This window comes from Tachysurus fulvidraco, chromosome 10, assembly GCF_022655615.1.
Source record: "Tachysurus fulvidraco isolate hzauxx_2018 chromosome 10, HZAU_PFXX_2.0, whole genome shotgun sequence".
Classification (NCBI taxonomy): Eukaryota; Metazoa; Chordata; class Actinopteri; order Siluriformes; family Bagridae; genus Tachysurus; species Tachysurus fulvidraco.
In genome coordinates, this window is record NC_062527.1 from 5,231,005 (window position 1) to 5,249,644 (window position 18,640).

General features: G+C 40.4%; 1 protein-coding gene across 5 annotated transcripts in view; it reads right to left on the reverse strand.

The window, feature by feature from the left end:
- slc38a4 (solute carrier family 38 member 4) overlaps positions 1-16,965 on the reverse strand; it is a 36,442-nt gene extending 19,477 nt beyond the window's left edge. The window contains exons 1-5 of one of the 5 annotated variants that reach the window (XM_047819597.1): positions 16,815-16,882; positions 16,128-16,200; positions 2,911-3,074; positions 895-988; positions 556-671 (exon numbers count right to left, since the gene is read on the reverse strand). In XM_047819597.1, the coding sequence (XP_047675553.1) occupies positions 556-671; positions 895-988; positions 2,911-3,023 (323 nt within the window). In that variant the 5' untranslated portion in view covers positions 3,024-3,074; positions 16,128-16,200; positions 16,815-16,882. Of the gene's footprint in view, positions 1-555; positions 672-894; positions 989-2,910; positions 3,075-6,621; positions 6,773-7,360; positions 7,479-7,524; positions 7,653-16,127; positions 16,201-16,814 lie in introns of those variants that run through there. The other 4 variants (XM_027163838.2, XM_047819598.1, XM_027163841.2 and 1 more) reach the window with 4 other exon arrangements.
- Between the last annotated feature and the right edge of the window lie 1,675 nt (positions 16,966-18,640).

Below are 18,640 nucleotides of genomic sequence, written 5' to 3' on the forward strand. Positions count from 1 at the left end.
CTGGAACCTGTGACTGTTAAGCTCTTTAAATTACCGGACAAATTCATGCGAGATCAGTCAACGTCTTGTATCGTCTTCCATTTAGCACATGATTGGACTGTTATTTCACTTTCGTTCATTTACATTGCAAGCTGTAAAAAAAATAAATAAATAAAATAATAACAATAAAACAAATCCTCATGACATTTTAAACCCACGTGCATGTGGAATTCTCTCGGATGTTCAAGGCTACTCGAATGTTTCCTGAATACAGCAGACGCGATCTCACCCCGTGTCTGATTCAATTCAAGGTCTAGATGGGATTAGATGTTAGATGGTCATGATCTGAACACTTCTGCCCTAGAATAAGAAACCTAGCGGATCGTACGGCACACACGGAACGCTAGAGTTAACCTGCTTATACTGTATGTCACTGCGTAAACTACATTCAGATTTTTCTCTCATTGTCACCTTCTTAAACTCACTCGCAATAGAAAATATCAGACAAAATCCTGACAAAAACAAAACAAAACAAAGAAAAATAAAACCCAGAAGCTTAACGTGTACCGCACTTACAAAAAGAGGATGATTCCCGTGTTGGCCATCGCAAAAGAGAGGCCCAGGATCCCACTTCCCATGATTGCATTACTTAGGTTAAACACAGACATGCCAAATGAGGCATGACCTGGGTGCTGTGAGAGAGAGAGAGAGAGAGAGAGAGAGAGAGAGAGAGAGAGAGAGAGAGAGAGAGAATAATACAATGTCATTTAGACCTCATTAATTAGACTTGTTTATTTAATAGCTTATATAAGTATATTAATGAGCTACATTAACCAAACTGCACAGAAAGACAGGAACTGCTAAAAGACTCAATTATGCAATCATCATCATCATCATCAATCATCATCATCTTACATATTCTTCATGATACTCCTCAAACTTCTTCTTCTTCATTATCCCATTAGCGAGAAACTTCTGACTCTCTGCATCGTCTTCATCAAGATACTGACTGCAAAAGTAAAAGTGAGAGCCAGTTGTTATAGAGGTCAATAAATACATAAAGTAAACACTGACAGATGTTTGCTTTAGCTCATTATCCACATCTGTCTGAGGGAAAGGGCCGGTGTGGGAGCAGGTTATCATTGCAATCAGTCAGCAGCCACACCTGACTGCACCTGTTTCAGTAAAGCCTCAGGTGTGGCTTCTGCATGGCTGGAATGAAAAACACACACAGACACACACACACAGACACACACACACAGACACACACACACAGACACACACACACAGACACACACACACAGACACACACACACAGACACACACACACAGACACACACACACAGACACACACACACAGACACACACACACAGACACACACTTCCAGATAAGACCGGACACATCTGGTCTAATCTGGTCTATAGGATGCTGGTGGCTTTGTAGACTGTTTTTGGTGACCTCTAACCTGTTCTTTCTTGTCAGCCTCATGATTGATTGTTTTTTTTTTTAGGTAGTGACGCACAAAAACACAGACGCGCACACAGGCTCAGAGACACACAGGCTCAGACACACACAGGCACAGACACACACAGGCACAGACACACACAGGCACAGACACACACAGGCACAGACACACACACACAGGCACAGACACACACACACAGGCACAGACACACACACACAGGCACAGACACACACACACAGGCACAGACACACACACACAGGCACAGACACACACACACAGGCACAGGCACAGACACACACACACAGGCACAGGCACAGACACACACACACAGGCACAGGCACAGACACACACACACAGGCACAGGCACAGACACACACACACAGGCACAGACACACAGGCACAGACACACACACACAGGCACAGACACACAGGCACAGACACACACACACAGGCACAGACACACAGGCATAAAAGCAACGGCACAGACACACAGGCATAAAAGCAACGGCACAGGCGCACAGACGCACAGGCACAGAGGCACACAGGCACAGAGGCACACAGGCACAGAGGCACACAGGCACAGAGGCACACAGGCACAGAGGCACACAGGCACAGAGGCACACAGGCACAGTGACACAGGCACAGTGACACAGGCACAGACACACAGGCACAGACACACAGGCACAGACACACAGGCACAGACACACAGGCATAAAAGCAACGGCACAGACACACAGGCACAGGCGCACAGAGGCACAGGCGCACAGAGGCGCACAGTGACACAGGGGCGCACAGTGACACAGGGGCGCACAGTGACACAGGGGCGCACAGTGACACAGGGGCGCACAGTGACACAGGGGCGCACAGTGACACAGGGGCGCACAGTGACACAGGCACAGTGACACAGGCACAGTGACACAGGCACAGTGACACAGGCACAGACACACAGGCACAGTGACACAGGCACAGTGACACAGGCACAGTGACACAGGCACAGACACACAGGCACAGACACACAGGCACAGACACACAGGCACAGACACACAGGCACAGACACACAGGCACAGACACACAGGCACGCACGTGCATGTGCACACAGCTATGGAACAGCTAAGCACCAATTTGTCCAAATTTTTGTTCTCTTAAAAAGGTTCATGTATAAAAATATAGAATTTCTACACTGCTCATACAAAATGATTGATGTAAACATCCTCGATTTAAAGCTTTTAGAACTTATTCGATAACACAGTAACACAACTTTGTCAATGGTTTTGAGAAATATTTTGGCTCAAGGTGAATGAAATTGGTGTTTGTTTGGATCACAGTGGAATACGAGTTCGGTTATTGCAGTGCTGACACTAACAGACTATCTGAGTACAGATCGAGCAAGCGGGAGATGAACAGACGGGCAGAAGTGTAGACGTGTCGAGGTCTGTGTGCAACAGCAGGGTCTCAGAGTACTGACCTGTTCATGGTGGCCTTCTCGGAGTTACCGAGCCCGGAGTAGCGCTCGTCAAGGCTGTCGTTGCTGTCATCGTCCGCCTCAGTGCACACTTTCTTTAACTCCATCCGCTCCATGGCTCATATGAAGAAGGTAGGTCGTAGGCAAAACAAAGAGTTCTGTTAATCCTGGGGGGGAAAACAAGAGCATGAGAAAATCAGTCAGGAATAAAGACACGGGAAAACATCCAGTAAGGATTAATGAAACAAATGAGTGTGTTTAAATATTGTCACTAAGCGAGGCTTGATGTCTCTATGCTATTAATAGAAAAAAAATGGTACAATATACCGTGTTACACGTTAAAAGAGCTGATTGGGAAATTTAATGTACTGAATCTGCATACTATAACGCCTAAAAAGTATCGACTGTTCCAAATGCCGCTGTCAGGTTCTAAGGCATGATGCATTTCAAGTGCCGTGTTATGCTAGTAACACATTTTCCCAATGCCGGTTGACGGTTGCAGCGTGCTATAAACGAACAATAGCAAACGCACGACACAATCCATTCATTTTCTTTTAGAGCACTTTATTTTAATGTGAAGCACAACCCGAGTTCACATGCTGTGACAGGAGCCCAGTGTAGCAGGTTTAAACAGGACAATGTGTCGTCCCGTTAAATAACGCAATACACAAGCTCTGGTGTACAAGTCTCAGCAGAATTCAAACCAAAGTTCAAACCTTTTGACCATAATGAAGCCAACACGAGAGAACAAGCAAGAGTTATGCGACACTTTCACCAAAATGGATCATACCTCAATTCTCCTCTTCCTCACACAAAGGTGGCGTTTCTCACCCGGTGACGTTCGTTCTAAGTCTGAGGATTTAGCTAAACATTTCCAGTGGCACTGCCACTATGAGAGTGGGCTGCTTGGGCAGAAGCGGAGTGGGAACGTTCTGTTACATCGAGAGTGTTTATCCTGCAGTAAGATCACCGCATGAGGTGTGGTTTGTTTGCTCATGAATAAAAGCTCACCATAACCAAGTATACACTCAGAAAGTGGTTTGATATATGGAACCATTTTTTGATAGTCAAGCTTTTTTGTTTGTTTGTTTTTTTTGTAAGCAGACAATGATTACTGAGTAACCGAATAAAAAAAGTTATACATTTACACACTTGCGTGTGCACACACACTTGCGTGTGCACACACACACACACTCTTGCGCGCACACACACACACACACTCTTGCGCACACACACACACACACACACTCTTGCGCACACACACACACTCTTGCGCGCGCACACACACACACACTCTTGCGCGCGCACACACACACACTCTTGCGCACACACACGCACACACTCTTGCGCACACACACGCACTCTTGCGCACACACACACACTCTTGCGCACACACACACACACACACACGAGCGCACACACACACACTCTTGCGCACACACACACACACTCTTGCGCACACACACACACACACACTCTTGCGCACACACACACACACACACACTCTTGCGCTCACACACACACACACACACTCTTGCGCGCACACACACACACACACACTCTTGCGCGCACACACACACACACACTCTTGCGCGCACACACACACACACACTCTTGCGCGCACACACACACTCTTGCGCGCACACACACACACGCGCACACACACACACACACACACTCTAGCGCACACACACACACACACACACACACTAGCGCACACACACACACACACACACACACTCTAGCACACACACACAAACACACACACACACTCTTGCACACACACACACACACACACACACACTCTTGCACACACACACTCTAGCACACACACACACTCTAGCACACACACACACACACACACACACTCTCTCGCGCACACACACACACACACACACTCTTGCGCACACACACACACACACACACACTCTTGCGCACACACACACACACACACACACACTCTTGCGCACACACACACACACACACACACTCTTGCGCACACACACACACACACACACACTCTTGCGCACACACACACACACACACACACACTAGCGCACACACACACACACACACACACTCTTGCGCACACACACACACACACACACACTCTTGCGCACACACACACACACACTCTGGCGCACACACACACACACACACACACTCTAGCGCGCACACACACACACACACACACTCTGGAGCACACACACACACACACACACACTCTCGCGCACACACACACACACACACACACTCTTGCGCACACACACACACACACACACACTCTTGCGCACACACACACACACACACACACTCTTGCTCACACACACACACACACACACACTCTTGCGCACACACACACACACACTCTTGCGCACACACACACACACACACACACGCATGCGCACACACACACACACACACTCTTGCGCACACACACACACACACACTCTAGCGCACACACACACACACACACACACTCAAACTCACACACACACACACACACTCAAGCTCACACACACACACACACACTCTTGCGCACACACACACACACACTCTTGCGCACACACACACACACACTCTTGCGCGCACACACACACACTCTTGCGCACACACACACACACTCTTGCGCACACACACACACACTCTTGCGCACACACACACACTCTTGCGCACACACACACACACTCTTGCGCACACACACACACACTCTTGCGCACACACACACACACTCTTGCGCACACACACACACACACTCTTGCGCACACACACACACACACTCTTGCGCACACACACACACACTCTTGCGCACACACACACACACTCTTGCGCACACACACACACACTCTTGCGCACACACACACACACTCTTGCGCACACACACACATTTTTTTAGACCTAAACTATTCAATCGGTTCAATTAAACTTTGTTAATGAAAATGGGAAGCGGATTTAAGCGACTTTCTCTTTGTCATGTGACTGACTTAACCATCACTAGGCTCATAACAGTTTGTGACAGAACGAAGAAAGCCGTCCAACTTTTACTGTCCTTTTGACGCGTCTGCTCTGTTTACTTAACATTTTATGGGTTCAGGTCACAAGTCAAAGCTCGTCGTTCCGGATGATATTTTTGTCTTCTTGCAAACAACAAATATTAAAAAGCATCTTTCCGATCATGTAGTGTACAAGGTGTCAGACCTCGCAAGGTACAAGGTGTCAGACCACAAAACTAAACAATCCAATTGGGTTTGTTGTCAATTCTTGTAAGTTAGAAGTTCTATCATAATTCATGTCTTAGTGGATTTCTAATATCACCATCACCGACATTATTCCAATCTATGGTTCAAGCTGAAAATCAGCTTGTCACTTCAATAGTTTTCTCTCTGTAGATACCTCGGGGTAGATTCACACAGCAGGTCTGCTCCTGTGAGGAATGCAGGCCGGCTGGGAGCCGTGAGCACTTTTACAACAGTAAAATACAAACAAAACTTAAACATTCGCTCTTAAACAATCCACTCATGTTAAGACTCATTGGTCATGTTCACGGCTAGCTAAAAACCCACCACCGTTCCAGAACCACAACCCCCCACCCCACCTTGACGAGATATAGACCAGGACACATGACACAAGTACACAACTACTGCACATGCACAATTAGTGGCATGAAAACAACTCGAAGTTGAAGAAGGTGTTTGGTTAAATTTCAGTACTCACAGGCAGTCTAGGGCTTCGAGCTGAACGGAGACTGTATGAGCGTGCTGTTTTTACTCCTGCAGGTGAGTGGCAGCTATAAAGAGCAGAGGGCGGGCCCTTCTCAGCCAATCACCATGCCTTTTAACACAAGCACTGGTCCCAATACACACACACACACACCCCCCACCACACTACCTCCCCACCACATGCGTCATTAGACACAGAGAACACACACAGCCCTAACAGTGTAGACAAGATAACGCACATTGCAACAGCTGCTCTTTGCTCCGTCCTTCTGGGACACAGAGGATGGGTGACTTTTTTTTTTTTTTGGGTATTCATCCATGTTTTAATCCTGATCTTAAAAGTTTGCCCACACAGAGGTAGCCATCTGGGTGCGTGGGGCAGTGACATCTACAACCAATCAGCACAAAGCGTGCCATCTCAGACACACACCTACACATTCCACCTCATCAGTTTATTGAGATGAACTGAAAATCAGGTAAAAGTGAAGAGAATTCGTTTTAGGCCAACGTCATGTGTATATATATATATATTAAAAAAAAAATAAAATACTGCTAAAAGCTTCTTCGTGTACAAGATACAAAAACTACATCGAATTTCAATCTCTTATCATTGCAGATGAACCATAAAGTCGGACTAAGCTCACCGATCCTCAACAAATTCACCTCTCAAATCTGAGATAAAAAATAAATAAAAAAATTCTATAGCCAAATAAAATCTGCACCAAGACACAAACCTCATATCAATCCATGTAGCAAAAAGACAGTACTTGTAGAAAGACAAGTTGCAGCCTATTATCCGAGGTAAGAAACAGCTTTTTAAAAAAGATTTCTAAACTAAAAAGGTAGCATGCTGAGAAAAATAGTAAAAAAAAAAAAAAAAAAAAAAAATTGCTCTTACTGTGTCGGTCTAGAAGCAGTTTCTTATCTCAAGGAGAGCGTATTCCTTTGCTGATGCTCATTCCTTATATGGAGTCAGCCATCGTTAAAGTCCACGACTCAACCCACCCAGACCAATCACGAGCTTTGGCTCAACGGTCGAAACAAAGCAAAGATTTCCCACTACGACACCCCTTTTTGACGTGCTAAACTCAGAGCAAGTTCAAATGCTATGGATGGTTCCTTCATAGAACACAGGAGATGCTGAACAGCCAAAACTTCCAACAGCATTGACGAACCTCTTCCATGAAAATAAGCAAATCAGCCTTGTTTACTGGACAATAACGCACATATACTCCGGATAAAACAAGCAGCAGAATTATATTTCCTGAAATCTTAATGATCTGGGTGAAAAGGTTTAAAAAAATAAATAAACAAACAAACAAAAAAAAAACAACATATGTAATATCAGTTGCATAGCAACGCATCATATACAGATCTATCATAAACAATCAGATTATTTTTCTTCCTCTCTCTCTCTCTGTGATTTCTTCCACAAAATCGTACGTAGTCACAGACCCGATTGACAAAATCAGCACAATCTCCGGCGTCTCCGATCACAAGCATGAAAAACAGATGACCAAACTGCAGCATCTATAATGACTTAGTAAAAGATAGAATTAAATACAAATTAAATCATGCATCACAGTGACTAAAGAAAGTTTTCAATACTCCAAAGCACCAAGAACGAACTAGATTTAGGATTTACTGAGTAAAATCACCTAAAGGAAACTAAACACCTTTTAAAACTCCACAGCATAAATCCACAAGATCCTAATGTTCTAATGTCTCTAGAAACATGGAGAGAGTGAAATGGTTGTTCATGGCAGTATCTAAAGGGCAGTTTACACAGTGATAGAGCACTATTTCAGTCTCAGAGAGATGATGATTTGTACATCATAAGAGCCAGGTGGCTTATGTAAGAGTGGCCTATAACACAGTACAGTATAATCGGTGGAAAAGTTTACAAAAGTTTATAATATTTCTATTATGAAATGGAATGACATGAATTAAATTGAAAATATCTTCAAATGTAGTAAAAATTGATCTCATATTTGCTGATATAAGATTACAAAAAGACATACGATTATTAAACCCATTTCTTTTTTTTTATTATTGGCCGGTTACTCAGATGCACATAAACATAGCGATACAGTCACAAGTGTACAATAAAAAAACAATTAAAAATGGACGTTCAGGGGAAAAAGATAGCACATTCAGGCAAATAACAAAATGTACACTGTAGCACAGAGGATCAGGAGAGGTTGTTAATGTGGCACCAGAGAGGTGTCCATATCTGCCAAATGTCATTAGACTTTTAGTGTATGTCATAAGTGAGCTTCTCGAGCGGAAGTAATATGGACATTTGAGACAACCACATTTTAACAGAAGGTACCAGAGGAGAAGACCACAATAACAATATACATTTCTTTTCCATACAAGGCAACTGTTTTGGTTTACCTGGCAGTCAAACACAGTCTCAATTCCACTATACAGCAGATACAATTCTAACGAGAAACAAAATTTGAACTTAAGGAGCCTTTGTAAAAAATGATGTACTTTATTCCAAAACAAAAAGATTATGTCACAATACCAGAAGCAATGAAGGAATGTTCCTGTGTGTTTCTTGCAAAAACAGAGATCGGAGGAGTCTTTGTAAATCTTTCTTTAGACGTGAAGGTGTGAGGTAAACTCTGTTAAAAAATCTGTAGTCGAGTTCGTGAATCCGCAAAGATGCACATTTAGGGAACAAATTGTTACATACTGGCGGACCAGTCCAGTGTGATTCGTCCACACGAATCAACCAAAGCATTATATATTTTAGATATTAACCCCTTAGAGAGATTGTTTTTTTTATTATAACTTGTTCTATGTCAGTAAGATCACGTCTCAGCTTACCATTATCAGACAGAGGTTTTATGAAATGACGCAGCTGAAAGTAAACCCATTTCTAAACATTTACTTACTGTTTTGTGTTATAAATAAATAAATAAATAAATAAATAAATAAATAAATAAATAAATAAATAAATAAATAAAATTCTATGCATTTTTGGTCTCTGATGAAAAGTCTTCCGATCAAGAAAATAAAATGTATTTAAAAAAAATACATCAAATGTTATTACAATAATTATTAGATTAATTTAATTTTTTTAAATAAATGTTCTTATTCTGGCAGATTAATTATGCATTAAAATAATTTTGCTGCTTTCTAGAATTAAACAAGTAACATACCCAAATTACCTGGCAACACAACAAGACGACTTCAATCTTGAACACAAACAGGTTTTATCATTTTAACCAAATTTGAGTTTTTTTACTAAAATTTTTAAATAACAAATACACCAAACATTCGACAGTATTCAAGATACAATCGCTTGTTTTCACTCTTTTTTTCCAAGCAGTCGATGGAATTATTTCTAAATATTACAATACAGGTCATAGTCATGTTATTTGATAGGAGGAAATCCTATGAAAAGTTTAAGAAAATGAACCACTATTGTCACTATTTGTTAAGCATTTTCATATTCTATCAATTTATATTTTCTAGAAATGATTTTAATAAAATCTGCCAACAGAATAAGAACATTTTATTTAAATCTTAAAATGAGTAAAATAAGATTAATAATCTTAGATTTGAATATATTCAAGGTAGATCAGTTTGAATATATGAATACAAGATATATTGTGTTTAAAATTAAGAAACAATGGTAGCAAACTATAGCCATATACAGCTGCCTGTATTCCCATTTTTTCCCTTTTATTGTCAAAAACAAACCATCAGACTTCAGCCAAGCATCTGAAAGTATTCAGATTGCTCACTTCTCTCACTGCTCACGCTTATATATCCTATACACTAAAGTAGTAGAAGTGTTTTTTCCTCGATTAGCCTCGAGTGCAGACTGTCTGTAACCTTGTTGACCCTATTTGTTTGCTCATCTTTAGGGCAACTGTAGAACAGCTGAACTCGAGATCTCCATTTAACGAACACGTCTTTGCTAACATACGATAATGGCCTTGAGACAAAAAGTGGCTGCTGCTGTCTCACTCGAAACAGATACAAGCCTGTCATTTACCCTATATTTCATGCCACTAATCAATATTAGCGGTCTTGTTTTCTTGCTAGACCTAAAAATCATGGTGCAAATCAGTATCAGCTGTCTTGTTTTGCTAGTTCTAAAAATCAAGCCACTAATCAGTACCAGTGGCCTTATTTTCTTGCTAGTCCTAACAATCATGCTGCTAATCAGAACCAGTGGCCTTATTTTCTTGCTCGTACTAAAACTCATGCCACCAATATCAGTATCATCAACCTTGTCTTCTTGCTAGTCCTCAAAATCATGATGCTAATCAATACCAGCGGCCTTGTTTTTTTGCTAGTCCTGAAAATTATGCTGCTAATATCAGTACCATCAACCTTGTCTTCTTGCTAGTCCTCAAAATCACGATGCTAATCAGTACCAGGGGCCTTATTTTCTTGATAGTCCTCAAAATCATGCTGCTAATATCAGTACTATAGGCCTTGTTTTCTTGCTAGTACTAAAAACCATGCCGCTAATCAATACCGGTGGCCTTGTTTTGTTGCTAGTCCCAACAATCATGCTGCTAATCAGAACCAGTGGCTTTATTTTCTTACTAGTAATAAAAATCATGCCACTAATATCAGTACCATCAACCTTGTCTTCTTGCTAGTCCTCAAAATCATGATGCAAATCAGTACCATCGGCCTTGTTTTCTTGCTAGTCCTAAAAACCATGCTGCTAATCAGTACCAGGGGCCTTGTTTTCTTGCTAGTCCTAACAATTATGCTGCTAATCAGTACCAGGGGCCTTGTTTTCTTGCTAGTCCTAACAATTATGCTGCTAATATTAGTACCATCGGCCTTGTTTTCTTGCTGGTCCTAAAAACCATGCCGCTAATCAGTATTAACTGTCTTCCTTCTTTTTAGTTTTCTTGCTAGTCATAAAAGTCATGCTAATACTAAACAAAAACACATGTTAACAAATGTTTATTGAACATTCTATCAATATTTTTGAATATGCTGTATTGCATCATACATTTATGAGGAACAAAAATCTGAGGTACTTTTAGTGTCTGGACATCAGGGCCAAGATGTGAGAACTGATGAAAATACGCAGTTACAGATAATCACTTTCATCCTTCATTATATTACGTGTAGATATTAAAAGACAAACGTTGTGTAAATACAATACAGACAAGACTATACTGATTTTTCTAAGTGTCAAGACAATAAAATGTGCATTTGTCATCATATTAATTTAAGAATGAAATGGTGAGCAAACCAGTTAAAATCGCTGACTGTGATTCTCTCTCTTATATCAGTGCCGAACACATTGTTATGATTACTCTGCATTTATGCAAATATGGGCGTATTAGCTTTCAGCAGATGTTTCTCTCTGGTGGGCTGAAATCAGGTAATTCTAGTTATTTAACCAAGCTCAAAGCAATACAAGACTGAATTTAACATGTAAATTAAATTAATGCACACATAGATCCAATAGGTTCAGATGAAACTATTCCAAGCAGAAGGATTCTTCGTGTCCTTTAGCGAACATTGATATATATTGTAATATTGTTATATAAATGTAAATGGTGATGTCTAATGAAATGGATTTTTATTTACTAACACTATGCATCTGTGTAACCTTAATTATGCCTTTTCATTTTTTAGACAATTTTAGGAGGGAGACATTTACACGAATTAGTTCCTCTTTTCTACTGTGCCATCACATCTCTGTTCGTTTTTCTAACCAGAACCATATCCGACAAACAATTATTCTATCCCAGTAGGCTCTTCGTTAAAACTCAGAACCTTGACAATGTTGTCAGGTGCACATAATACAGCTTCTTCCATAGACATCATGGTATAACGTGGATCATTATTTGTTTCCGATGGAGTACAGCAGGTAGAATTGCTGCCTTACATCTCTAGAGTTCTCAGTTTGATTCCTCGGATCAGTTACTGCCCATGTGGTGTTCTAAATGTTCTCCCTGTCTCCATGTGGGTTTGAACCAGGATCTTTGGTTTCCTCACATCTACAACAAATCATGCCAGCAGATGGCCTGGCTACTCTAAAGTGTCCCTTGGTGTTAGTGTGTGTGTCTGGCATCGCATCCAGCAACAGTATATTACTGGCTTGTGCCTACTGTTTCCAAGATGCCTGTGAAATGGTACCTGAAGATGAAGATTGAAGTTGATCCATCATTTCAAGTTACGTATCAGGACAGGAAAAAACTGTTGCTGAAGGCCGAACTACAAAGACCCTTCTAGCAGGCAAACATACAATATAACCATAGAGAAACCTCCTTTTCTTTATAAACTTAGGAACACCTGCTTATTCATGTAATCAGCCAAACGTGTAGCAGCAGTGTGATATATAACATAATGCAGATACCAGCTTCTGTTTGACATGAGCATAGTTGTTATATCAGAAACTCCTGGAATTTTCTTGAATTGCTCAAGATATTAAAAAAACTGTCCAGTACGAGACAAGAGTCCATATCGACTGTAGCTTCAAACTCCTGCTCATAACTAACAGAAATCTAGCCATCTGTAGTTAATCTACATGGAAATTCGATATATTGTGCATTTTGAGATGCTCTTCTATTCACCACGGTTGGAAAGATTTTTTGGAATTACTATATACACTCCTTTGCAACCAATCTGGGCATTTTCCTCGGATTTCACTCATCAACAAGGCGTTTCCAACCACAGACCTCCTTCTCATTGGATGCTTTTTATTTTTTTCATACCATTCCAGGTAAACTCTAGGGACTGTTGTGTATGAAATTCTCAGGAGGCCAGAGGTTTCTAAAATACTCAAACCAGTCTGATCTGGCAGCAACGACCACCGCACAGTCAAAATAAGTGAGATCACATCTTGTGAACATTAACTAAAACTCTTGCCTCGTATTTGCACAAGCGCATGTACTATCCTGCTACCACATGATTGGCTGATTGGATAACTGCATGACCGTGCAGATGTTAGTTGTGATTAATAAAACAGCAGAGGAGTGTATTTAAAGAAGTGCAGATCATTGTACATTCATATATCTCACAACAGTATTTCATATGCCTGCTCGATATGCCTATGATACTAAATGAAGTGCCTGAGACCTGCCTTGCACCATTTAGGGCCAAGTTAGAAGGGCGAAGCTAAAGGAGAGTTATGGGCTTCTCTATTTTGGTCAGTTACGTACCGTATGTGCAAATGAGCAAATCTCTGCTGAAAGATGGTGATCTCTGCTGTGTTCAGGTCACTCTGTACCAAGCAACCTCAGTGTAAAGTACACATACTGAGTTTGTTTTCAGTGACTGATCACAAACAGAAATGTCGACATGCTTCTTTAAACTAAGAATCTCTATTAATGAAAAACTGGAAAAATAGTAGGTCAGAAAACAACACCTAAAAGCAACAAATCCTAAAAATGTCAACAATAAAGAGGTTCCGGTGAATGATTTCTACCACCTAGAATATGTCAAACTTTTACACAACACCATTTGTGGTCCTAATGAATGGGATTTAAAGCATTAGAAAGTGTAATAGTTGAAACTAGACAAATAGGACTTTATTACATGACTTTCTTAGTCACTTGTACACAATGTCTTCTTTTTCCTCCCCAAATGTAAATTATCTACTAATGTGGTACAATGTGTGCTCATTATTATGGTCATTTCCAGAGTTGAAAAAGCTCCTAAAAGTGTGATGATATTGGCTACAGACCGTCAAAGCATAATAGTTGTATTATTTACAGAGCTTATTTTCAATTATCCCCCTTTTCTCCTGATAACAGACAATACTAAAAAATACAGAGCTTTGAAAGGTTCTCTTTCACACAAAAATCACTTACACTGTGAAGTGTACAGCATAAACACAGCATAAAGTACAGCCTAAATATAATAAATATTAACCCTAACTAAAGGAAAAAAAAAAACAGTTAAATCCCTTTATATATTAACATCTCCATTTCCAAATGTGGCATTTGTAACAGGATCCGAAATTTAATACGATTTCCCTGATATTCAATCCACCATTTTTTTGCTGGTGTTGGCACGGTACCAGTGCTGCATATCGGATCAGTGCCATCTCCACTACTTCTTGGTCTTCTTTGTCTCTCCTTATTTATTTGTTTGTTTGTTTGTTTATTTACATCATCATCTTTAAAAATATTGAACTGTTAATCAGATTAATTAAAAAGCATGATATTAAGTTGATTAGTTATCATAATGCCACTGATTAATTACGTTCAGGTTTAGGCAATGCCATGGAAGTTTGAACAACATGTGAAACTAAACAATATATAATTTATTTACCTAAAGAGGCCTGTAGATGCAGGTGAATTGTTAACAAAAACAAACAAACAAACAAAAAAAACTTAAACTGCTTATTATTATTGATGTGGTCCTAAACAAAAACCTTAACATATTAAAGACTGTAATTTACTATAATTCTCTTTGCAAATGGAAAGTCAGATAATGTTATACCATGAATCTTTAGATCCTACACTTATCATACTGTAAACTCCTAGTTGATATACGCTGTATGGCCAAAAGTACATGGACACCTGTCTGTCACACCCATTCTTGGTTCTTCCCTGCATGAGATAGCACGTCTCTGTATGCTGCAGAGCCTCAAACACTGTTCCTGCATGACAATTCCCCTATGCACAAAGTGAGAACCATGATGTGTTAAGTTTAACTGTCCTCAACGCCAATGAACACTTTTCGGATAAACCCCAGGCACCCATGCCTCCTTTTTCTGCCTGATCTCTGATTTTTGAAATGATCACAAATCCCCAATGCCACATGCCAACATCTATTGAAAAAACTTCCCAAAAGGGTGTTGGGTATTATAACAGGAAAGGTGGAATAAATCTGGAACGGGCCGACGTTCAGCGAGCACATATGGGTGTGGTGTCTAAAAAGGAGTCCACAATCCTCTGGCTTTACAATGTAATATGGATTAAATGATGTAATCTCTGTGCAGAAAACAAAACATATTCATACAGCATGGAAGAACTATGGCACGTGTGAAATAGTGGGCGGGGCTAATTCTCTGTGTACTTTTATTCTTCTTGTAGATCAAATCAAGCCCATGTGGCCTTAGATAAGTGGTTAAATACTTAAGTGATTAGACCACTTGCATTTTATGTCAGCAACTCAACATACTAATATATCAATATATATATCAATATATATATATATATATATATATATATATATATATATATATATATATATAAAAATCAAGAGGCTAGACAATAAAGACTAGACTTATATAAAGTCATGTCATGTGTAAATGTCATTATTATTCATTTTTAGGAGAATTACCCATTTCACCAGAAACAATAAGAACTATTAACCCACTATTCAGTCTGCACACTGGTCTATTCGCGGTCTTTTATCTCCAAAACACCCCCCACATCCCCAAACACACCCCAACCCCCTCCCATGTCTGTATAAAAATAAATCAAATAATAAACTCGATAAAGGCTTCGATTCATTTCGCCTAGTGCATGCAGTATTAATAAGTACATACTGTACCATGGGAGTCATTTAAACAATGCAGCCTATATATCCTCAGGTCCACACATGCAGCCTTGTCCATCTGACTGCACTGGTGGAAAAAAAAACAAAAAGAAAACACTAAATTTCACTAAAACATCGTATTTTTCCTTTAGACTATCAGTCGGAACGAACAGGCAGTGCAGTTTTATTTCTGCACGTCAGATCTTCCTTATAAAGCATTCACACAGTTAAAGGTGCATTGGAAAGCTTTATTCTGTAGATCAGCCAAACGAACATGCAGTCCGACACAATGCGTAAAAGCCTAGGCTTCACGCGCCAACTCCATTCTATAATACGTTCTATAATAATAATAATAATAATAAAAGACACCAGGTTGACTGCGGTGTCATTATAAGCAATGAAACCACGCACTGACCCTGGAACTCAAACAAAATATGTTTGTTTTCATAAAGCTGTACTTGCATGAATAGCAACACACCCCTGGTTTAATCTCCGTTTATATCTATCCAGGCAATTCTCTAGTAACAAATAACTGCTTTAATTTTATTTCTTTATTCCAAGAAGCCACTTTGCGTAAGCTCACCCACGCTCTACAGGTTATATTGACTACTTATTAATATGGTCATCTTGCATAAAGCATGTCAAACATTTCCCTTGCAGCCGATAGAAAAGATACAAGCCATTTAAATAAACAGAACTCACCTGATTTAGTCACTGGAACAACAACAACAAAAAAAACCTCAGTGTTCAGGAGCTCTAAGATGAGGCGGGCTACTGATCCTCAGCTCTTTTAGTTCTTACCCATTTAAACCAAGGCAACAGCGTGGAAATTTCCACCATGTGATGATGGCACAGCCCTCCCGTCGCATCAGATTACAGCGACACACTCCTATGGTGGTCGCCTGTACCGTGCCTGTCGCTTAAGACAGAGCAGACCAAGACAGGACAGGACAGGACAACATAGCTTGGCTCAAAACTTTCCCTAAGCTTTTGTTCTCAAGCTTCCTACCAGTGGTTTGAAATATTCTTTAATTGACTTTAAATATTAGATAATAAAATTCCTGGAATTTTTTTATATAATATATTTTTAATATATTTTATATTCAATACACTGCACTAATTGTAATAATATCAGAAATCAAGCAATTCCTTTTTTCCCCAGTGATAAACCCATGAAAGCTTTCCTCATTTTTAAAAAATTGTATTTATTTATTTATTTGTTTGTTTGTTTGTTTGTTTGTTTGTTTGTGTAGTAGGATATTAATGATAATCTCAATCATTTGTATTTTGTCTCAGGTGGAATGCTATTGTGGAAACACTTTAATGCCAGTGCTGAATTGGGGGGGGGGGAAACAACAACCAGCAATTCGCATACATTAACTGAACAATGTGGAAGAGCAAGATGATGATCAACTATAAAAAATGTGCATGAAAATTAAGTTATGGCTATAATTAAATATAATTGACAAAACTTTCAAAAAATTCAGTGTCATTCCAGTGGCCAATTCATTGTGTTGTAGTGACAGGAGCAGAAAAATGTTAAATATTTTTCGGACAAATTGCGCATCATATCTATATCTGGTTCCACCCCAAGCTGTTCCCACAAGCGCAGCATTCTGCAGAATGTCATTATAATTTCCCTTCACTGCAACTAAGAGGCCCAAACCTGTTCCAGCATGACAGAGTGAACAAAGCAACAAAGCACACAGTAAGATGTGAAGACATGACAATATACCCGTTAAAAGATGCTCTCACTCTCACTCACTCATTCTCTACCGCTTATCCGAACATCTCGAGTCACGGCGAGCCTGCGCTTATCTCAGGCGTCATCGGGCATCAAGGCAGGATACACCCTGGACGGAGTGCCAACCCCGCAGGGCACACACACTCATTCACTCACACACTCACACACTACGGACAATTTTCCAGAGATTCCAATCACCCTATCATGCATGTCTTTGGACAGGGGGGGAAACCAGAGTACCCGGAGGAAACCCCCGAGGCACGGGGAGAACATTCAAACTCCACACACACAAGGCAGAGGCGGGAATCGAACCCCTAACCCTGGAGGTGTGAGGTGAACGTGCTAACCACTAAGCCACCGTAACCCCCCAAATTAGAATCATTAGGTCATTAATCACATAAAAAATACCTTTCAGCTTTTGATTCATTAGCTGTAGAGTAGAACAGGTGATATTGGATTTCTTACAATACAGTTACAGTAAGTCTCTACAACACCACTTCACTTAGGACAGAATACAACATGTGTAAATGATCACTAATATCCATCAACCTCAAAAGCGATTATAATTGACTGGTGTATCCTTCAACTGTGAATATAGGATAGATCAAGATGCCTGTGGTCCAGGTTTTATTTCTAAATACTACATCCTGAACCTGAGCAACTTCATTGACCCCATGACTAATAGTCAGATCACTTTTGAATAGTATAATAACTTTGCATGCAACCATCAGGATAATAAGCGGCAATGATTAATATTGTTAACTGCGAGAGGTGGGAGTATGTC